This window comes from Mustela nigripes, chromosome 14, assembly GCF_022355385.1.
Source record: "Mustela nigripes isolate SB6536 chromosome 14, MUSNIG.SB6536, whole genome shotgun sequence".
Classification (NCBI taxonomy): domain Eukaryota; kingdom Metazoa; phylum Chordata; class Mammalia; order Carnivora; family Mustelidae; genus Mustela; species Mustela nigripes.
The window spans coordinates 22,904,128-22,927,414 of record NC_081570.1 but is presented as its reverse complement, the minus strand read 5'-3'; the positions used below and the strand labels follow the sequence as shown (position 1 = coordinate 22,927,414).

At 40.1% G+C, this 23,287-nt stretch overlaps 1 protein-coding gene across 12 annotated transcripts in view; it reads left to right on the top strand.

Annotated features, from left to right (window-relative positions):
• PUM1 (pumilio RNA binding family member 1) overlaps positions 1-23,287 on the top strand; it is a 141,421-nt gene that overhangs the window by 71,969 nt on the left and 46,165 nt on the right. For 8 of the 12 annotated variants that reach the window (XM_059376953.1, XM_059376944.1, XM_059376948.1 and 5 more), the window contains 4 exons: positions 7,771-7,937; positions 9,953-10,223; positions 21,320-21,413; positions 22,600-22,704. In XM_059376953.1, the coding sequence (XP_059232936.1) occupies positions 7,771-7,937; positions 9,953-10,223; positions 21,320-21,413; positions 22,600-22,704 (637 nt within the window). The remainder of the gene's footprint in view (positions 1-7,770; positions 7,938-9,952; positions 10,224-21,319; positions 21,414-22,599; positions 22,705-23,287) is intronic. The other 4 variants (XM_059376952.1, XM_059376947.1, XM_059376943.1 and 1 more) reach the window with 2 other exon arrangements.

The following is a 23,287-nucleotide window of genomic DNA, read 5'->3' as shown; positions in this document are numbered from 1 at the left end:
TGAACTTCTCTAAGAAGGTGCATTGGATTTCTCCCAATTTCACACCTAGAAATTTGGTGTGAGGAATTAAGCCAGAAGAGGATCTTTTATTTTTATAATGACTCTTAGGAGGATCAAGGACTGAACTGGGGCTTTTGTCTTGAATCTTGAGTACTAGTCATTCCAAAGCTGACCTGATTGCTTCTGTGTCTTTTGACACTGCAAATACATACATAGGTCAGATCAGCAAGGGAGAGCCCTTCTTTATTTGAACCTTCCCGAGAGATTGCTTGGGAACGGTAAGATATACCCTTCGGATGTGAGGAATGGATTTGGGTAAAGTGATCATTTTCTTCTTGTCCCATGGGAAGGATGGTGTTACTCCTCCTCTTTCACCATATCCCTGGTTCGCCTCTTTTTCTGTCCTCACACTACCCATCTCATGAGCGCAGATTTCTCAGAGGAAGTGCTGCCTGCTAATTTCTGTGTATAACTTCTAGTTATTTATTGTGGAAGAAAAGTCAGTATTGTATGTAGGTAAGTTGTCAGTGTGGTGTGGTGAGTTGGAACCTGTATGACTCTTGCCATGAGTTCTCTGCCATGCATGTGACCATTTTCTAATCCTTGGGTATTAGCCAGGAGGCTCATGCCTGGATTACTTTAAAGTTTATAAGCAGGCAGAAAAATAATTGGAATTAGGAGAAAGATAAAACACTGGGACTGAATTATTATTATTTTTGCCTGCTTCTCTCTTTTAAGCAATTACTTTGGCAGTCAATCTTATGATAGAGTGCGTTATCTTTTGCTTTCATTGTCTTGCTTTTCATTTTGTAAAGATGGCTTTCATCCTTGGTTGTCCTAAGAGACTGGTAATTTTTAGCTCTTGTACAGTATTGTCACCAGAGGAGTTTGAGATCTCAGAAGGTTAAGAGGTTGGAAAATTGAACTCTCATAATCAGATAATTTACTGTGCTTCTGAGGTTTGCATGAAGATGAAACTTCTCCAAATCTGTGTTCCAACTTCTTCTCAGAAGGCAGATTGTGGGTAATGAAATACTGTGGTGTCTTTTGACTTGAGTTGCATCTAAAGGGTTACCCAGGAGGTGACATCAGGCTACCACATTGCATGTCCAGTCTTTTGGTGGATGGAGGCCTGAGGATCAGTGACCTCCTTTATCAACCTTATGGCCTGGCTTTGCTCTGCCTGTTAGATGACATTTGACCAAAGCTCTGGTCACGGAAACCTGAATCACTTGTTGGTTGTCATGGTATGCAGGCATCTTCTTGGAAAAGATGACCCTCCCCCTGCCTTTTAAAAAAAATCTAGTCTGTCATTGAAAGTATTGAGTTCAGAGGCCAGGGAAGAGAGAATATCTGCTGCTTTGTAGATAATTGTTCTAAAGTGGCAATTGGTGGTGTATGGGTCAGAGCTCAGGTATTTTTACTTTGGATGCTGTACCTGCAGTAAACCGTGAAGAGTCTCCATTTTAATTCCAAGAGCTGAAAGCATCATCTCTGATGGTGTAATGAATGTAGATTTCAAGCAAGCACTTAAGGGGCCATCTTGGATACTGACAACAGATAATCCAGACTCTGACTAATAACTTTTCAGTTAGAGGTGGTTTAGGACTAAAGTAAGCTACTCATTCTACAGTGATTTTCCACTTTCAGTAAGGTGGTTTCTTGCTTACAGCTTTAATGAAGGTATTTAACTCTTTGTCTAGCTTTCCTGAGCTTTCTTAAGTTCATTTTGATTGTACAAATGGACTCAGTTGAGTACTTCAGCTTCTGTGATGAGATTACTTTCAAGCTGACAGTAAGAATCCTAGAGTAGTATTTTGTTCTTAGCACCCACTGTAAAATTTTGGTATTTTTCTACATATGAATCAAAAACTTCAGGGTGGCAGTTTTCAGAACAATAGGAAGATTCAGAATACCAGTTAAGTCAGAGTCTGTCAAGTCTTGAAAATATTCTTTTCATATACTTTATTTTATTTATTTCTAGAATAAGACATTCCCCCCTCCCCCAACAAAGCATGGCTCAGAGTGGTTATAAAACCACATGTGACTACTGTATTGTGAGGCCACTGAGTGAAATATACCATCAAAGGATCCTGCTGTTTGTCTTTTGGAATTCCAGCCAACCTTGAGATAGATCAGAGTCCAGCCGGTCAGAAGAGTGGTTCATAATTTCTACCTTTGTGGTTTATGGTGCCTAGGGAAATGAGAAGTCCACTTAAATTTTAGGTGAAGATCACCTTAACCTTGCAGCGGAAAGATTTTTTAGAGAAAATAACCTTTGGCACGCCTTTCTACTTGTACGTAGAGACTGGCTGCTTTCTGACCTGAAAGGAGGCATGCACACTCCTAGCATTTGGGTCACAAAACTTGGTAACTGGTTTTTCTAGTCTTCCCCGCATTTGTTTTAGGTAACCAGTGCTATGTGCAGTGTAAAACATTTAGAAGTCAGGGGTTTGAATTTCAACTGCAACTTAATTTTCTCATCTGTGAAATGGAGTAAATGAAAACACACAAAGTCTAATTCATGTGGATGTGTAATATATGTGACAGTGCCTTTTATTTTTTTGAAGATTTTTATTTACTTATTTGAGAGGGAGTGAGAGCGAGGGGGATCATAGGAGAAAAGGGAGAAAGCAGACTCACTGTTGAGCAGGGAGGCCGATGTGGGGCTCAGTCCCAGGACCCTGAGATCACGATCTGAGCTAAAAGCAGATGCTTAAGTGATTGAGCCACCTGGGTGCCCAGTATATGAAAGTGCTTTGTAAACCTTACAGAATCTTCCTCCACAAAGTCCATGGGCCAGTAGCATTATCACTGCCTGGCTGCTTATTATATATTACCAGTTCAGAATCTCCAACTCAGCCCCAGCTCTGTTGAATCAAAACCTGCATTTTGCCAAGAGCCTTAGGTGATTTGCATGCACACTGAAGTTTTGAAAGATACGTAATCTTCTCGGAAGATTAAATTACCAGAAGACCATGGATCACATTCAGAAACTTCAGCTGTAGGGTAGAGCCCCTCCAGATTTGAGCTTCCCTCAAGCAAGAATTCTACATGCTTTACTTTATAATGTCAAGCTTTTAACTACTGACTAGGTAAAAAGTTTAAAAAGCACCAGATGACTTTTAGAAAACTTGTTTTGTTTTTCGTCTCTAATAACAAATAATATTCTGCATGGTCAAGATACGTTTTTTGTTTTTTACTTCCTCCTGGGTCTGGTGGTTACCACAGCAGAGGGGAACACTCTCCTTACCTTTCTGTACACCTGCAGTTAGGTGATGATGTACACAGTGCCTGGGATAGTCTGTGTTCCACTCTTTCTAAAGTGTATACCTCCCCACTTTGTTCATTTTGAAAATGGGATGCATCTTTCAAATGGTAGTATATCATAGTTTAATTGCCAGCATTTCCTTTTTAGCAGGACATAAAATGATGTTTCATAAATTTCATAAATTTATGTTTCATGAATTGATGATTTGATGAAATGTGGTAGTTGGTCATGGCTCAGTTCTGCACACATACTTCACGGAAATCAGTGCTACAAAGGGTCTAAGCCGTAAGTTTTTTCCCAGGGGGAGAGACATAAGATATCTAGCAATTTTGAGGTTTTGAGAGAGTGGGGGCTGGATGTCTCTGAAAAAGACAGGAAAAAAATGTGAAAGTGGAGTAATGAGCACTTTTAAGAATTTTTTTAAAAAAGAATTTCACTTTCATGAATTGCCTTATTGACTCCTTGAAACAACCCTTTGATTCTGTTGTCCCTGTGAGTTGATAGTAGTGAAAAATGAGGCTTAGAAGGGAAGTGGTAGGGCCTGGATTCAAACTTTGTTCTAATTTCAAATACGCAAAATAGTCTTTTTTAGAAAGAAGGGAGGAAAATTACTAATCTCATTGACTATGACTTGCTCTGTGGAGCCTTGTGGGTAAGATCACTGCAGTAAGAGGAGAAATTAAATTCTCATTTCTCTGACTCATTCAGAATTAATAGATACTCTCTGAAATATTCCTCCTGTTCTGTGAGGCTTTTGAGGAAGCTGATCTATAAGTGGATGGACTCTACTCTCCATAATAGAAGGTTCTTCTCTCTTTCTGCTCTTCTCTCAGTTCTTTGCTGTCTTGCAGTGGAATATAGCCTTGTGCCTCAGTGTAGACAGGGGATCTCTCAGAACCATTCTTGGCCCCACTCTTGAGATTTTGATGGGGCTTGGCTATGTGCATTTTGAACACTCACTGAAGCTTGTATGTGAGTACAGGTTTGGGTTAACATTCATTTAAAGGAAGCCCACAATAAAAATATGCTATTAATCCATCTTTCTTTTTTATTTAGCTAATAGACTTTCAGTACTATTATGTACTAGGGAATGCATGACGAAAAAGCCCAACAAAAACCCTGCCTTTATAATGCTTATGTTGGACTTAATTACAGCAGTTGTCATTTGTGAGTGCTTATGAGAGTTGCTGGAGGAGAAGCCTTTTATAATACTTGTGGGAGCTTCTGCAGACCAATTAAATCAGAATCTCTGGGTGTGAGCCCAGACACTTGTAAATTTTAAAAAGATTGTGATGCTCAGCACTAACCATACAACCACTGCACTATGAAAATGATAACCCTGGGAGGGCCAGATTGGCTATATACTTCTAGTAGAGTTAAACCACTTAATTGGCCATTTAAGAGGTTTAATCTTGATATCTTGGATAACGTTACAGAAGAAATACCATCCCAGTGCTTAGCTTTTACTAATTATCATATTGCTTTTGTATAATATGATTTATACTTCACAAATCCTTTGCATATGCATCATTTCATAACTACTCTGTTGTAAACAAAGTTATCCCTGTGCTATAGATGAGAGAACTCAGGCTCGGATTTCATGACCTGTCAATAACCTCTGCTAGTACGTGTCAGCAGTTGAGATAGAATGTTGGTTCTGTGCAGTCTGGTTTAGCTCTTTCTTCAAGACCACATAGCTATGAATACCTATCCTTATCTTAAATATTAAAAACATTTGTAAAAATCCTGTAAAATATACCAGACCATTTCTATCCCTCTTCCCTCTCTAGGGTGTTCACATTTCTGAGAGACCCTTTTTATGATTCTGAACCCTGTATTCTCTTTTACTCTCTGACTTTTGACAAAAAGTCTTTCCATTCTGCTCTTGGTATCACTTAAAAATCAGACTTGTCAGCCATTTTTATTTAGGGCTATTGTTGATTTACTCAACTTTTTTCTCTTAAGTAAACTTTTTACTGAAATATGACCTGTGTGCTGAAAAGTGTTTAAGTCATAAATGTTCATCTGTGTGTGTTTCTACAAAATGAATACACCCAGTGACTATCCAGATCAAGGTATGGAAGCCTCCGTTAGGCTCCCTCACCTTCAGATAGAAGGAACCTGCTGTTCTGAGGAATTTATAGCAGAAAACCAGGAAGCTATGTTTTATAGGGATAGACTGTACAATAAGGATGAAAAACAGCCCATCCTAGGGATTCCTTTGAAAATCTGGTCCTTGGCAGTATAGTGAAGAAAGTTAAGTATCAGGGACTGTTTCCAGAACAGTCCTCTTAGAGTCAGCCCAGCAGCTTCTTCACAAGCTCTTCCAAAGGGTCACTCAGGAGAGCTTCTGCAAAATGTTTGTTGATTTGGCGAGTGAGTCTCCCCTGTCATCAGCCTTCTCGCTTGTTGGTGACACTTCCTGCTGCTTCTTTATCCCATTTCCTTCCTGTTTTTGCTTGCAGACCTTTGGAACTGCTGATGAGAAATTGGAGCTGGGATGCTCCTTCTGGGTCGGTGACTTGATTTGTAGATTTATGGAAGATTACTTAGGTGTGTCAGTGGGATTATCCTTCTAATTAATACTTTCATTACTGACATTAATAGTGGCTAATGCAGGCAGAGTTGTTTGTTATCTAGACCCTGTCATTACCTCCTGGACTCTTATGATAAAGACAGTGGGAGGATCCTTCTAATTTTAGTGGTTCAGTTTTTCAGGATTTTTTTGGTCATTTCAGTTTACTTTGTCATAGTTTTTGAACTTCTGCCAAGCACTACACTCAGTGTTGGAATATGAAAGTGAATACACGGTTTTTGTCAGTTTTACCTTTGCAGTAGGAGGGAGCTATTGTCTTCAGACGTTTTCAAAGATCTCTGTCTTTAGGATCTTATTCCATTCCCATCTCTACTTTAGGATCTCGCTTTGGTGCTCAGTTGGCTGTCATTCACTCCTCTTGAACCAGTAGCAGTCTTACACTTCGATGCTGTGAAGGTCACATCTCAGTGGCTGCCAGAACAGTAGTTTGCCATCTTGATGCGACATGAAACAAAGTTGTGTATCCTTTCTTTGTTCCTTCTTGGGTGTGTTCCTTAGTTCACATTAGCCATGAAGTCTTTTTCTGTGTCTTGAACAGAGAATAATTTTGAAAGTAAAATGGGCTAACAACCGACAGGTGAAAACTCTAAGAATGTCAAGATTCTTGAGTTACCTTTTCTGGGCCAGAGATCTCTGGGTACTGCCCTGAGAACATCTGTTTATTTTGCATCACTGGCCTGTGTATTCACAACGGAGTGTCTCTGCTCCAGCCTCTATTATGATCCTCCCCTACCCAAGTGAAATTTGGTTGTGGTGACTGGAAATGCTGTGAAGTAGCTCTCATCTTTTTCTCTCACTGGTTCTTGCCTTTTGCCACGAGCTTTAATTTGGTCCAGAAGTCAATGGTGAGGACAAGCAAGGTTGCCTCTCTCCAGTTTTATAAAAGCAAAGGTTACTTACCATTTGATAGGATTCTACAAAGCTCTGTGAACCATGTCAAGTTACTCTACCAGATCTTCTTTTCCTTTTGGAAATTAAGGCACATTTGCTTTGTATGTCACGGTCTTAATGTAAGATGTTGGCAAGAGGGGACAGACCTTATTTCCTTAGAAGAGAAGGCATCGGTGTACTTGGCACCAAAACAATTCTTTAGGTCTAATCTTTCAGTCTTTGTAGTTTGAAACACTTCAGAGACAAAGTCTGCTGCATCAGCGATCCAGCCAAAGGGGCTTTCCTGTATACTGGTATGGGGCAGCCAGAGAGGGAAAGACAACAGATAAGCACTTAAGAGTACTTTTGAAAGAATTTCACAGTTCGATATAACATATTTTGAAGGATTAGAAACAAAGTAAAAGATGATGGGTGAATTACTGATGCAGTAAAGCCCTGAGATGGAGAGTAGAGCTGGGGTGGTGGTAGGTGATACAACTTGGCAGGGCCTGTGTCCCAAGGTAAAGTGGAGGGTAATTGAATTGGAATGATGTCAGACCACACTTAGCTCAGTACTCAGAAGTAAGGGAGTTTACACAGGCAGTTGTGAAGTAGGAAATTCTTTTTGTAGGCTTATCACTTTCCAACTGTACTGTTAGCTGCCATACCTGGGGCTTAACTAGAAGTTGTGCTACTGTATAGAGTTAGATTTGGAAGTAGAGAGGTGGGACCAAGAGATGTAGAGTTGTGGCTGGGCTTCAGGTAGAAAGGAAAAAATGGGATGGAGGGACATTGGGTATGGTAAGACTGTCCTAAACTCTGTAACATAATTGTATGTCTGTCTCCCCCATTTGGCAAGACTTTCTGCAGTGTTCCTGCCTCTGTGTTGTCTGTTAATTAGATTGTAATGTCTTGAAAGGGCACGGACACTACCCTGTTTTAATTAGCATTTAGTGCAGTCTCGTGTCCACAGTGGTTGCCCACTATTGTTAGTTGATGATGATTAGTGAAGCTGAAGCTATTTTTTAAACAGGGCCCAAGGGATGCAGACAGTGATGAAAACGACAAAGGTGACAAGAAGAACAAGGGTGCGTTTGATGGAGATAAGCTAGGAGATTTGAAGGAGGAGGGTGATGTGATGGACAAGACCAATGGTTTGCCAGTGCAGAATGGGATTGATGCAGACGTCAAAGATTTTAGGTTTGTATGTTTTACACTTCTGACTTTTGAATGGGGGCAATGGGTTTTTGTTTTGGTTTAGTTTTATTTGGATTTTAGGGGTCCCCCCCCCCTTATTTGTCCTTTTTAAGAATTGGGTCCAGTGCAGGCCATACCACAAGACTGTAAATTTACTACTGGCAAGGTGGAACTTCTAAGAGCCTTCAGTTCCTGGTGCTTTGCCAAAACAATAGAGTTTTGCATTTCTGTAGGGCTCTATTATTTGCAGAATGATTCTATAAATATTTTAGTGATTCTCAAATATCAAAATCACTTGGCATAGGTGCCTTGGGGGCTTTCCCTATATTTCTCCCAAATCACTAGCTTGGGAGTAACCATGGTCACTAATGGAAGCGTGTCCCCTCTCTCTGGCATGTTCGTGTGGAGAGAAACAGTTGAAAACCTATGCATTATTTTATTTGAGACTCTTAAACTCCTTGGGAGGTAGGTGGGTCAGTATCATTTTCTTCAGTTTGAAGAACCAGAGGTGCAGCTTACATGACTTGTTCTTAGTCCTCTCCCTTCCATGGATGCTCTCATTCCATCTCTGGTCATGATTGCTTTGAAGGTTTTACCCTATAATGCAATACGCACACTTTGCAGATGATGTTGCACATTTGTCTTCTACACTTGGCATTATTCTTCATTTATGTAGGTAACCTTTAGTGATGGTATATAATTTTAAAAATGTAAAAGTCCTTGGTCAGTGATATACAGATATAGGATTTGATTTTGAATAATTTAATGTTAGTCTAAAGCTAGTATATGTGTGTCTGAACACACACACTTATCTCTCTGATCCTGATAACCCTCTGAGGCCAAAATTAAAATTCATTTTGGATCATCGCATGCAGAACAACATTCAGTTGTTCAATATTCCTAACTTACTTTGTTAACCTTGTGAGTATAAAGAATTACAGAATTTGAGGTACAGAGTAACAACCACTTACCTAACGTCTTTCAGATGAAGTGGTAGCCTTTCCGTCCTGAACCTCAGGTAGCCCGTAGCAGGGGTTGGTAGCGTTTGACTTCTGGCGGGGCGGTGTTGGTAGGCCACGGTGTTGGTAGGCCAGCAGTAGCTGTAATTTGTCCCAGCTGTAGGCTTTCTTTTAGGACTGAAGGGCACAGAGTGCAGTCATAGGCTACGCTCCCCTTACTAGAATGTAACAGTGTTCTGTATTACTCTGATTTGAAATTACACTGTCCTGCAGTCCTTTTACATAGGGAGATCCTATGTCCTGGGTCACCGGAGGCAGTACTCCTTTCTGCCATGTCCTAGAATATTTATTAACAGTGTCCCTTTTTTTGCTCTTAGGAGTATCCTGGTTTGGATGATGAATGATACTGTCACACTACTTTTAATTCTTAGAGTTGTCTCCTCAGCAGGGACATCTACTAGATAATGAATTTATTTTGTACTGTTTTGTAATGGCTTTGCTTCTAGTTTCTTAGAAGAGGAAAATGGGAGACAGGTTTAGCACTGAACAGTAGTACCAAGATAATACTTAAAAGTTTTTTTCACCTGTAAAAAAGGTTTTTTTTAAATAGAATCATTCTCATATATGGAATTTCCCCCAGAACCTACTTTTTCCATTGATTCTCTGTTTAGAGAGTAGGTGTTACTTTGGGGGGAGGGGCTGTGGTTTACTACCTGCATTTTGGGACTTGTTTGCATGGTTGCCACAGGCAGTGTTTTTTTTCTCCAGTTCATTCATTGTTCCTCAAATCTGGTCCCTTTGGTTAAAGGGATTGTAAATTAATACTAGTTAATGTGAATTTACAGGGTGGGTTGTGGTGGGAAGGCAAGCAACAGAAGAGTTGTTTTAGAGGATATAACATACAAAGCACCGTAAAGTGTCTCTGGTTGTTCTGTAGAAATAGTTTTAAGTTATGTTGATGATAAAGTGTGTTCAAGGACATCATCTTTAAACTGGGGTTGCTGTAGTGTCCCTCCCCGCTCAAAATAAGGTTTAATGCCCTCTACTTTCTCTGTTTAGCCGTACCCCTGGTAATTGCCAGAACTCTGCTAATGAAGTGGATCTTCTGGGTCCAAACCAGAATGGTTCTGAGGGCTTAGCCCAGCTGACCAGCACCAATGGTGCCAAGCCTGTGGAGGATTTCTCCAACATGGAGTCCCAGAGTGTTCCCTTGGACCCCATGGAACATGTGGGCATGGAGCCTCTTCAGTTTGATTATTCAGGCACGCAGGTACCTGTGGACTCAGCAGCAGCAACTGTGGGACTTTTTGACTACAATTCTCAACAACAGGTACTGTGTGTGTCTCTCTGTCACTCTCTCTGCTCTCCTCCAGCTAGCACGTGATGCAAGTGACTAAGAATGGGGGGGAGGGAGGAGGGTGGCGTTTTTATAGGCTATAGTAGCCATTCTTAATCCGACAGTGAGGTGGGCACACAAAGCCTCTGTACTTTTCCCTCCAGAGGCGGATTCCCATGAGTATGGGCAAGAGAGCACTGTGTTCCACATGTACTTCCTTTGGCTCCTCTGTCACCCCAGGGCCTGGGGGGTTGGGTGAGGTGGTGTTCCCTCTTGTGACACAGTCCTCTTGGATGCTGAATTGATCTCTCTGAAGATTAATAAGATTATGATGCTGTTGGTTTTGTTTTTAAAATGGTAAACTCCGTTACCTACTGATGGCGAGAGTCCAGTATGAAGTTGTCTTATTAGTCATGTCTTTTAATTAAGTGAGTAACTATAGCTAACAAACATACCTGCCACCCAAGAGTTAAAATATGAGTAGGGGAAAAACACAAATCACTCAGTGTACATCTCTACAGTGAAATTATGTGACTCTTTCTTTTCTTCATAAATCCTTGGAAGACATTATATGTGTGCATTTTGGTTTTAAAGGCATGGTATGCCTAACTCTGGGGTTTACTGATCCCTCTGTTTAATTTTTTTTTAAGTAAAAACCCCCCAGCTGTCTGAATTATAAAAGGGGGCAGGTAGCTTCCCCATCTTGTCAGGTACCACAAGATCTCTCTTGTGGCTGGAAGCACTTTGATGGGCCATGAATTTCTATTAGTCATTAATTTTGGACTGGAACATAAATTCAGACCTCTGGGCCTGAAAGGTTAAAATCTCATTTTGTTGATTAGAAATTCTATGTCTGTGGGAGATATTGATGTATGGTCTGTTCCTTTGTTGTTCTCATAAATAGTTGATTTTAAATGAATTTTGATGATAAAGCTAACCATTTAATATTAATAAGAATCCTAATAACAGTAATAGTAATATTAATAAAGTTTATAAAAGGAAATCCCTTTAAGGGATGATGTGAAATGTGTGCTCTGGTAATATCAGGTGGATCTGTTAGGTTTAATTAACAAAACTCTTTTTCTAGAGAGAGTAAATTCTAAGTGTCCACTACTCTCCCTGTGGCTCCCAATAGATGTGCCGTCTCTCCGGAAGAATGATTTTCTTGTGCTTTTTCTCTTCTTTCACTGTTTTGCCCCCCTTCACAGTGAATCCTCAAAACAACAGATTTGAGTGAAGCCAGAAATTACCTCAGGTGCTGAAAATAGATTAGACTTCAGCTATGTAGGGGACACTGTTACCACATAGACTTAAGCTTGCTGAGCTTAGGATAGGAGTGTGGTAATTCTCTGTCTAAACTGAGGTTTCTGAGTGTAGTCTACTTTTTTTTTTCTTTTTTAAAGTAGGCTCTACATTCAGTGTGGAGCCCAATGTGGGACTTGAACTTACAACCCTGAGACCAAGACCTGAGCTGAGATAAAGAGTCAGATGCTCAACTGACTGAACCACCCAGGCTCCTTGAGTGTAGGCTACTCCCAATCAGGACTCTTTAGCCTGGTTATATCAAGAAATTTTATCTGAATTCTTAATTCTTTCTTTTACCTTGTCTTTTGTGGTCTGAACTTCTAGAACTCTGGCTATTTTTGTGCTTAGCTTTCCATTTCTCATCTAATCCAGTCAAACCCTTTGCTTATTGTTGAAGAAGTGTTTGTCTTTAACCTCTTATAAGGAAAAACCCGATGCTCTTTTACTGAATTGTTCTTTACTTCATAATCAGAGTTGAGATTCTCTTTTGATATATTGACCTCTCATTTCAAACTAATTTTACCAGTGTTTTGGGAGACTGGATAATTATTAGAACTTCAGGGACATCTGGGTGGCTCAGTCATTTAATCATCTGCCTTTGACCTAGGTCATGATCCCAGGGTCCTGGGATCCAGTCCCACATCGGATTCCTTGCTCAGTGGGGAACCTGCTTCTCACTCTGCCTGCTGCTCCTCCTGGTCATGCTCTCTCTCTCCCCTCTCTGACAGATAAATAAATAAACCTTTAAAAAAAAAAAAGGAACTTGAACAGATACGTCCTTTTACAAACTCACAAGCAGTTAACATGATTACATTAAAGATAACACCCACTCAGATTTACGAAGCCTGGATGCTTTCACCACGTATCCCATTTCAGTAATTTTTGAAGCTGAATGTTACGATTTTGGAAGTTAAAATATTGTTGGTTTTTGGCTTCCCATTCATGCCTTGGTTGTAGTACCATAGGGTCATTGTTACATAGGTAGACCACCAACACGCAATGTGATAATTTTTGTTTTATTCCGTGGGCCCATAATTCTTGCTTTTCTCAGTAGATTGTTTTACATGGTCGTGTAGTGGGCTCCCTAATAGCATGCCTGGGAACTGTTGGGCCAAGACTTCTCAGTGTTTTCAAGACTCTTAACCCTTAACATTCTCCTGCATAGAGGCAGGAGTAGCTGTTAAGGTGGTAGGATCCTTTTTCTACTGGAATTTGGTGTTTGATCTCACATTTTATCCCTTCAGTACTCCTTACTCTCTTGCTCTCCATTATGTTTTACTCCCCTTTCCCTTTTTACTATTTTAATTGATTGTTATTCTTGAAGATCCAGTGCTTGTTAGCTTTCTTGATCTCCGTATCAATGAGTTTGTCTGTCTCCTTTGAACTCTGTAGTGCTTTGTGCTTCCCTTGAAACCGGAGTCACCATATTCTTCGTTGTGTTATAATTTCTTGTTTAATAGTCCTTGCTAGATTGTAAGCCCCTTGAGGGTAAACTCTTTTTGGGTCTTGTTCTTCTGTGTCTTCTGCTTTTGCTTTAGCAGACCAAGTTTTCAGGAAATTTTTAACATATTCCTATTACAGTATCTCAGATTACCCCCTTGATTAAATGGGGTTTACCCAAACTGAAATTTGGAACTAGCCTTCTAAGAGATCTAGAGATCACTCTTTGAGGCACTAGCTTGTATGCTACTATGTTAGTCCTTTAGATCTAGCCCACTAAGCTTGTTTGTTCTCATGTTTGTAACTAGACCTGCACAATATCCAGGAAATTACCTATTTTTTAGAGTCACAGCCTCTGTTGCCATCTGATGAAAAAAAGTACGGAATTCTTTTGAAATCCAGTTTTGTTGGTAACTTCAGGGAGATCACAGATTTGTGGACTGTGGATTGTAACTTTGTTTGCATTGTTTGTTCTCACCTGTAGCTGAGCATATCTTTCATGAGTGAAATGGGTTTCCCCCAATCCATAGCTCTCAGTTTGGGTATTGTGACTCCTTTGGCCATTTAACTAGTGCAAGGAAGTACTCAAAGACCAGTTTAGGGCTTGCCTAGGTCCTAGAACCTTAGACAAGGGAGCTCATACTCTATTCTGGGGAAGGAAGGATTTTTGGAAGAGGTAGATCTTGAGCTGTGCCTTGTAAGACTTATTTATATAAGGAAAAGAGTGAAAATTCCACTAGAGGAAATAGTAAAACTTAAAGGGTTACTATGAGAACTTAACAGGTGCCTGTTCATTAGATAATGTAGTAGTCATCCTAGGCGGTGGGGTGAGGTTGGGAAACAGTGACCTGTGAGATTGCACAGATGGGGTTGTGGGTCTTAGCAACTTTACCATGCTGCCTGATAGTGACAAGACAGTTCTAAGGAGAAATGACTTAATTAATATGGTTTAGTTTTTTTGTGCTGTTAGTTCAGTAGCAGCTGTAGACAATTCTTACCCGTATTAATCAGTTAATTATTGATGATTGTGTCCTTCCAGGAATCTGGTTCTGCTGGTAGTGAACAGAACTGGTGCGCCTAGTAAGGCCGACTTAAGTGCAACTGTATGGGGCATTTGGGGAACTAAGGCTAAACTGGGTGGTCAGGAATGCTGCCAGAACATGGGAGTGCTCGATGGGGACCAAGGTTGTATAGACCTTTCTTGAAAGACAGGTGCAGTGTATAGAAATATACACTCCATAGTGTATCTCTTGTGGAGATAGAAATGAGCATGGTGTGGTCATAGGTTGACAGCAGTAGAAGGCGCACTTAAAGGGAAATGCAACTTGGTGCGTTGGGCTATTGAGTCCAGGTCCCAGAGGCTTGAGAGCTAGGCCCAAGTCCCAGACATTATTAATGATTGTGAGGATTGAACCACAGATCTAGTGTAGTACGTGTTTTTCTACACATTTCTGCTTTTTAGTATTGGCTTTTTTTTTTTTTTTTAAGTTTTGAGTCACTTGCTATAGTTAATGAGGTAGCTTTATATGTGATTTCATGATGGGATCTGGTTTGGACATTGACAAAATAATTCTTTCTTGTGTCCTATTTCCTTTTAATAGGGATTTTGTTTTGGTTTCATAAAACTGTTAGTATCAACTTCTATTGACATATAGAACAGCCTGCAAATACAGGAAAGGTAATTTTCATGTAGTTCATTACAAACTTAGTAGTACTTAGGGATACTTTGGGTTTTGGCTAGTTAAATTACTTGTCTAGTCACTGTTTATCATAAACTTAAGATTTATTTAAAGCAAGGATTCTTTTTTTTATGCCATGAACCCCTTAGCAGTTTGAGGAAAACTGTGGGCTGCATTGTGTGAATGATATATTTAGTATAAGTAGGTTTACAAAAGAAATAGTTATATAGAAATATTACAGAATATTTAACAATATTTATGAAATATTTAATAAGTTGAATATGTATCTACTTAGTCAAACAATGCGTGTAGCAGAAGTGGGCATACCTAGTGATCATGATGAGGATAAATATGGCTTTGGGATGTCTAATAGTTGTAAAGGATCATGAAAAATGTATGGTGACTTTTTTTTTCTTTTTTTTGAGATGGGCTGGGAAGAGCAGAGTGGGAGGGAGAGAGAGAATCTTAAGCAGGCTCCGTATAGAGCATGGCCTGCCAGAGGCAGGGCTGGTCTCACAATTCTGAGATTACCACCTGCACTGAAGTCAAGAGTTAAAGTCAAGTCAACTGATGTGCTGAGCCACCCATGCACCCCATATGTGACTCCTATTGGTGATTAAGTCACAAGTGTATAGCTAATGTTAATGTGCTTTGTTGCCTACAGTCATAATTGAAAGACATGCTGAATTCCATGAAAATAAGGATAATTTTACCTATCCTAAGTATGAAGATTTGAGGTTTAAGTACCCCTAGTTTAGGACATTTTGAAATGTTCATTGGTATTTCTGGAGTATTCTCCCTCTTTCCCTCACTTTCTCTTCATTTTCTTCTCCTTAATTCTGGACAGTGAACAGTGAGCATTATAAACAATGACAGTTCATAATAATGTGTTTGTACCGTTTTGTGTTATGGTACACTAGCTATCTTCTTTGTTTTAATGAAGACCATACAATTATTTATATTTGCCCAAATATATTTTATAAAGTTACTACTAGATTTCATTATATTACAGTCATATGTAGCAGAAACCAAAGCCAGGATTACATCCTTATAGATTAATAAGATTAATTGTTGATACTCTTTATTTAGAATTCAGTTAATCTAAAAATAATCCAATGCAGCATGTTGTACAAAATTGCATACTGATGTGCTAAAACTCTCACCTGTTAAGCATGAATTTTAGCAAAGAAACAATACTCTGGAAATCATAATTGAAGTACAGATTCATTCCCTCACAGCCCTAGGCAGATGGGAGAGGAAGTGGCACACAGTGGTTTTAAAAGTGTGGTAGTGATTAGATGTCATTATTCTGAAGCCAGGTTTGTGTAGTTTTAATATAGGTCTTTAATATTCTCAGCTTTCCTTTCAATTGACAAGTGAGAGGAAGGTTATTTTATCAGTGTCATGTATAGTCACTGTTAAAATATTGACTTTAGCTAGAGGTTTGGGTCAGTTGAAGCTTACCTTTATTGCTCTTGGACTTTGTTGGAATTTTCTTTTCTTTTTTCTTCTTTCCTTTTTTTTTTTTTTTTAAGATTTTTATTTATTTATTTGACAGACAGAGATCACAAGTAGGCAGAGAGGCAGGCAGGGGGAGAGAGAGGAGGAAGCAGGTTCCCTGCTGAGCAGAGAGCCCGATGCGGGGCTTGATCCCAGGACCCTGGGATCATGACCTGAGCCGAAGGCAGAGGCTTTAACCCACTGAGCCACCCAGATGCCCCTGGAATTTTCTGATTTTCCTCAAAAGATACTTATTTACTTAGTAGAAGGACATGTTTATTTTTCCCCTTCACATGTTAAGAGATTATTTTGGAATCAAAATAGCAGATGTTCCATCTGCTAAGGAAATGTAAGGAAGTTTTCTTTTTGACAGTATCATCAGCATGATTCATATGTACCTGTTCATTCATAAATCATTGTTGATCCTTGTAGTTGTTCAAATAACCTGGTCGAAAATGGGCTTTGATCTGGAAGCTTCAGACAGTAGCAGACTTTCACATATTTCATGTACTAAAGACTGGCTATCATGATAAACTTTTTTTCTTAAAAGATTATAGTCCCACCATTGATGTAATAATACTTTGAGTGTTTCGAAGATCTTTTCCCCGTGAACCCTTATAATATCCCCATGGGATAGGGCTACTAAACATTTACAGATAAGAAACTTAAGACCTTATGAAGCTTGGAGAGTTACTGAAGGTCATATACTATAAGCTGTGGGAACATCTGTGTTCTGGTGTCTAGCTCTGGGCTCTGTCCTTTGGACCTAGTACTAGAAAAACAAAGCCTTTTGATACATGGGGCTGTCTCACCTACAAATTCAGTTGCATTTGTGGTTTTCTCTACATGGAGTATATGGTAAAGCATATTCTTCCACAGCAAAACAAAAGAGGGTTTTCTTCATTCCTTTTTATCTTTGTGACCTGTTGACAGCAGTTCATGCTCATGAACTCATTGGGGTTGTTTTTTTTTTTTTTTTTTAAGATTTTATTTATTTGACAGGGAGAGAGAGCATGAGTGAGAGTGCACCACATGAGCAGGGGCAGAGGGAGAGGGAGAAGCAGGCTCCCCGCTGAGCAAGGAGCCCGATGTGGGACTCATCCCAGGACCCTGGGATCATGACCCGAGCCGACGACAACCACTTAACTGGCTGAACCACCCAGGCATCCCTCATTGGGATTTTTTAATTTTTTATTTTTTTTTTTGATTTTATTTATTTATTTGTAAGAGAGAGTGAGAGCGAGCACAGGCAGACAGAGTGGAAGGCAGAGTCAGAGGGAGAAGCAGGCTCCCTGCGGAGCAAGGAGCCCGATGTGGGACTCGATCCCAGGACGCTGGGATCATGACCTGAGCCGAAGGCAGCTGCTTAACCAACTGAGCCACCCAGGCGTCCCTAATTTTTTATTTTTTAAAAGATTTTATTTATTTATTTGACAGAGAGCTCAATTACAAGTAGGCAGAGAGGCAGGCAGAGAGAGATAGGGGGAAGCAGGCTCCCTGCTGAGCAGAGAGCCTGGTGCAGGACTCATTCCCAGGACCCTGGGGTAATGACCTGAGCCAAAGGCAGAGGTTTTAACCCACTGAACCACCCAGGCGCCCCTGGGATTTTTTTAAATTAACATTCACTCCAAGGAGTTTTGCCCTCTCCTTTCTTCATCCTGAGCTGCCCTGTTGGGGAAGGAACTGTAAGAGGTGTCTCACAGAAGGGCCATGTCTGTATAGGGGTACTCCCCCTATTCATTAGAAAGGACACACATAAAGGACAGTTCCTAGCTTGTGTTTTACCTGTTAATTTTATGTGTGTTAATTTTGATACTTCCAGCTACCTTGCATGTTAGACATGTCTTTCAATGAGTCACAGAGAGATTATCTTTGCCCTGTGTCATGAAGTCTGCATTGGAGCTAAGATATGACTCCAGGCTTTCTGACCCCAGAGTCTATGCTCTTATCCTCTGTCCACTGTGTATATAGCATTAAATGGGTCAGAAGCCACGGCTGGCAGGACACTTTATTTTGGTGGGGGAGTGGGGAGACAGTCTTTCACACACATCAGCTCCATATTTAGGTATTACTACATATTCTGAAAACTGAGCGACTGTTTTTATGCCAACACATTATTGATAACAATATAACAACAGTGGTAGCTGTCTTTTATCACTTAGCACTATAGTGGGTGTTTCTGACTGCCCCTTTCTGGAATAAAAACCTTGCAGGCTATCTTTTGAAAAGTCATGTAGTGACAGAGAAGGGAGTCAAATCAGTTTGCTTGTGTGGTTCCCAGATTATGCCTTCAGTGTTTCTTACTAGGAACCTTGATGAGCTTGAAGTAGTTGATGCATTTTCCCTTGCATTCACTGTCTTGAACAATTTAAGAATTCAATCCAAGTATATTGTAATCAGTAGTGGCACATTTACCATTATTACCACCTTTAAAACAAGCGTGCTCTCCAAATCTCACAGTATTGTGTTTCTCAGTTACCATTGGCTTGCTTTCTGAAAATGACGAAAATGTTAACAGAGCTCAGTGCTTTGCCCAGCAGATGGCATTTGTATGAGTTTTTCAGGATCCTTTGGAATCTATTACTTGCCAATTACCCAATTTTGTTTTGAATACCCTGTATTTCCAGTTAATATTGGACCATTTACATAAAGAGAATGTGCCAGAATTGCTGTAATCTATGCTATAATCAAATCTGCTTGCTGTAGATGATAATTTACTTTTGTTAATTGTTTACTGCAGAATGCATTCAAGAAAACAATTCCTTCTCTATTCACCATAATCACTGCGATATCAATCAACTCTCAAACACAGAATATGTGGGAGTTCTTGTAGGACCTGTATGTTTTTAGTTCAAAGTAGTAATTTTTACTTCTCAAAGTACGGTGAAGTGGCGCGGAGACTCACAGACCAAGGTTGTGCAGAATGGTTGGTATTTACACCGACTGGATATATGTGGTACACATACAGTTAAGGGGTTCTATGCCATGTTAAAAACCTGTGAAGTGGGGGTAATTCATATGGCATAGCAGTGAGTACTGTTTTTGGTTAATGAGATCACTTCAGAAGTTCTGTTCTCAACACAGTCTTTATTTCTCTGGCTCCATATCATAGCACCTCACTAATAAGTTCTCAAAAAATGTTGAATGAATTGTTTGCAGCAGGGCAAAGAAGTATAGAGGGAAGAGGCTAGAATGAGCCATGTCTGATATGTTAAATATTTCAAAAAGGCTTGAGGCTAGGAAAATTCCAGAGACCCAGCGAAGATACAGTACATATCTAGTGAAACTATGAGGTATTTTTATAGCATTGGAAAAAGCTTAGAAACAACTTTCCACTATTTTACTGTAATGTTTTCTCCCTCCTGGCTGCCCGTCTTGGGTGAGCTGTTTCCTGTTGGTAGGAATACTGTGGAACACTGTTCTTTAGGCAAGACAGACAAATGAAAAACAACTTGGAAAAATCACAAGATCATAGTTACCCAGTAGTCCTGATTGGCTCCCTTCCTGGAGTGAACAGTTGTTTTGATAGGCTGGTCTATAAATCCCAGTATTGCTTTTGAAGACTTGATATTTCATCATTGCCCCTAAAGGAGTATATGTCTTTTTACCGGCATCATAATGAAGTTTCTTGTTTCTTTAACCTTTGAAAATAAAACTCAAAAAGTATTTTTGAAATCTATACATGGTTACTTTTTATTTCCTTAAATACTATAAAGACAAAGGCTAATTATACGCTGGTATTTAGAAAGAAGAATATTTACAAAGAGAGGTAACAGGTGACATTAGTATGTTCGAAATATTCACCTTTTGTTGTTTCTTTAAAAATTTGCCTACTCATAATAACGTCTCTCCACTGCTGAAGATAACATTATATGTCAAGCTCTGATTATAATTAAGCTGAGTTGGTGGGATGACATTATCTCTTAATGTCTACAACAGTCAGGTCTCTTCATGAGGAAATCTGTTATTTAAGATCCATGGTGTCTGCTGTATGTCCTCCAGTGATGTCGGCTCACCTACCAAAAACTGTAGAAAGAGCAGGTAGGGAGGTTGATGATCCTTCCTAGGGAGGTGCCTTCAGTGAGCTTAGTGAATGAGGACATTTTCAGTATGACTGTCTGGAAGGTGACATGTCAAGGCAATTGATAACCCCCCCTTTTTTTGCACCAGCACTTCAGGCTAACGTGTCACCATCTTAGGCAGTGTTGCATCCTTAGTCCTTTGCATAGTCCTTGCATGGGTATTATTGGTTTCATATTATTTGTAGGATGAATGAGTGAATGATTAACCTTGTAGTAAAAAAGAATTTTGACATATTCTTAGTGTCAGGGCTTTTGCATTCCTTTCCTGTTCCTGTGAACTAAGAAGTGTGCTAAGTCTGTGCTCATAACCCAGGTTTTTTTAGGAGCAGCTGTATTTCTGTTGTTTGATTTCCTACACATAAAGAATAGGTATTTTAGAAAACTGGAGGGCTCCCAAAAGTTGGCAGCTGTCTAATTTATTTTATTCAGTGTTCCAGGATTTATTGTTTATGCACCACACCCAGTGCTCCATGCAATACGTGCCCTCTGTAATACCTACCACTAGGCTTGCTAACCCTCCCCCCAATCTAATTTATTCATTGTGATAAGCCACTAGTTGAGGAAGGTATCCAATATCATTTCCCTGGGAAGAGAGAGCCAGAGGATGAAATGAACACTTTTTTGCTTTCCTTTCCAAAATGTGAGGATTAATTCAAAGTGTTTGTGGGGTTCTTAAAAGAGCTGAAGAGAGGTGACAGGACTAGGTGCAATAGGGTGTAAGTCATTTTTGCAGTAGATTTAATTTTGAGTGTGCCTTGGATCAGGCAGGACCCTCAGACCTGTTGACAGCTGTTTGGGCGTTTGTATGATTGTTTGTGGTTCAGGGGACAGCAGACTAACTTGTGAGGTAGTAGACAGCACACGGGAACTGGGTGCACCCACTGGAGATAGAGAAGGAGAGGGAAAACCTTACTATGAAGTTTGATGATACCATCAGAATGGGACTGGAGTAGAGCAGGAGAACGTTTTTATTTAAAAATGTCATTCCTGAACAAGGGTTTATAGAAATTTCTATTCAGAGAGGTTTCTAGATTATTTCATGAGATAGTTTCTCTAACCTCATCATGTCTTTCTCTTCCTTCAGCTGTTCCAAAGACCCAACGCGCTTGCCGTCCAGCAGTTGACCGCAGCTCAGCAGCAGCAGTATGCACTGGCGGCGGCTCATCAGCCCCATATCGGTAAGTCCTCGGTGGTCCCCAAGGGGGCGGGCCCACAGTGACACCGTGGCCACCACTTTAAGCTGCTAGCTGCCACGAAACCCACTGCTGGAAAGTGATTCTAATCATCTCAGAGTAGATGGCCTCTTCCTCCTGTTCTGCGCTACCTTTTGGCAGTTCTTTATTTTTGGCAACCCTCTAGACTTCTAAGATTTCTTAGTGTCCAGGTATTGGTCTGCTCCCGCTGTTTTGGGATTTAAAGTATCTAACTACAGTAGTGACTAGCATCAACTCTTTTGGCGAGACTGGGTGAAAGCGATGGCATAAGAATAGTTTTGCTCTTGTCAGAGTTGCCTCAACTGTGAGTTTATCAACTTACCATCTTGCTTAGTAGCAGGTAGTAAATCCATTTTCCAAGCAACATGTATTGAAGATCTGAAAAAGTTTTCTCATTTAATGTCTGTTTTTTAAAGTAGCTTTGCCCTTCTCCTATAGCACGTGTTAATGTTTGGTGTACACATCTTGTCTTCCTGCCTAGACCTCCCACGGAGCTTTTAAAGGTCTCTTTGAAACAAAAGGCTGTGTACATAAACAAGCAGATGTAGAATTTTTTTTTTTTAATGTGTCAAAATGATACCGTTCAGTAGGAAGGAGATCGCAAATCAGATTGTGATATGTTGTGGAAGAAAAGACTTGCTTCCAACCTAAATGTATTAAGGCTAGGCATAACAGCTTTTGCCTTAATCTGGTTTAATTTATAATTGAAGATGCTAGTCTTCATAAATACCTATACATTTTCTTTGAGAAAAACTGTTAGGAAAATTGTTTGAAGTGGAGATAAATTCTTCCTCCCATCCCATTACAGAGTCTTTAAAATTGCTTTGTTTTAGCCTGCCATAATTTTGATAGTCCTTGAGAAATTGTGCTGAATTTGAAACTGCTTAACAGATTAAATTGTTAGCAAAGATAAAAAACAAAAAACAAAACAACAAAAAAAAGACAAAAAAACAATATATAAGTGTCACTCTGATCTTTAGTATAGGGATTATTTTAACTTTTTAAAAGACCTCTTTCCTTTCAACTTATCCTGTCTTGTCTTTTTTCTTTTTTCTTCACCTGAAGTATGGAGTGAGTAGCTAAATTGTGTAGGATCTGGTGGGGCTGCAGTTCTAGTTGGGTGTGTTTTTACTGACAGGTGTGTTTTCAGCAGGTTTAGCGCCCGCTGCCTTTGTCCCCAATCCATACATCATCAGCGCTGCTCCCCCGGGGACGGACCCCTACACAGCTGGACTGGCGGCAGCTGCAACACTAGGTGAGGTGTTCTTCTGCATGTGGGACTTTATCCCCTGCTAAAGTTGTGGGGGCTGGCAGGCATTCTTTGGACCCTGTTCCCCAATCCAAGTGGAGATTTTTCTCCTGGTTTCCAGTGTCCTCTCCCTGCCAGCTCGATAGCTCTCCTTAGCTGTAACTTCACCTTGAACACATCCAAAGGCAAATTCATGAGCTGCTCCTATATGGGTGTTTGTGATCCATGGAACCACCAAACTGCTCGTACATAGTTTGGGAAATGATCCCCTTTCCTAAGTCATCCTACTGCCTGTGGTCTGCCACAGGCCAGGTCCTTATACTCTATCTAGCAGGCTTTGGCACCTGTTCTCACTTACATGTTCCTGATTTGCTTACCCCTCCCCACCAGTGTTCTCGAAAACTGTTTTTAAACGTAGATCTTACCTTTTCACCTTTCTTCCTTAAATCCATCACCAATTTCTTTTCTTTTCTTTCTTTTTTCATAGTGTATTATCTTTTTTTTTTTTTTTTAAGATTTTATTTATTTATTTGACAGAGAGCACAAGCAGGGGAAGTGGCAGGCAGAGGGTGAGGGAAAAGCAGGCTCC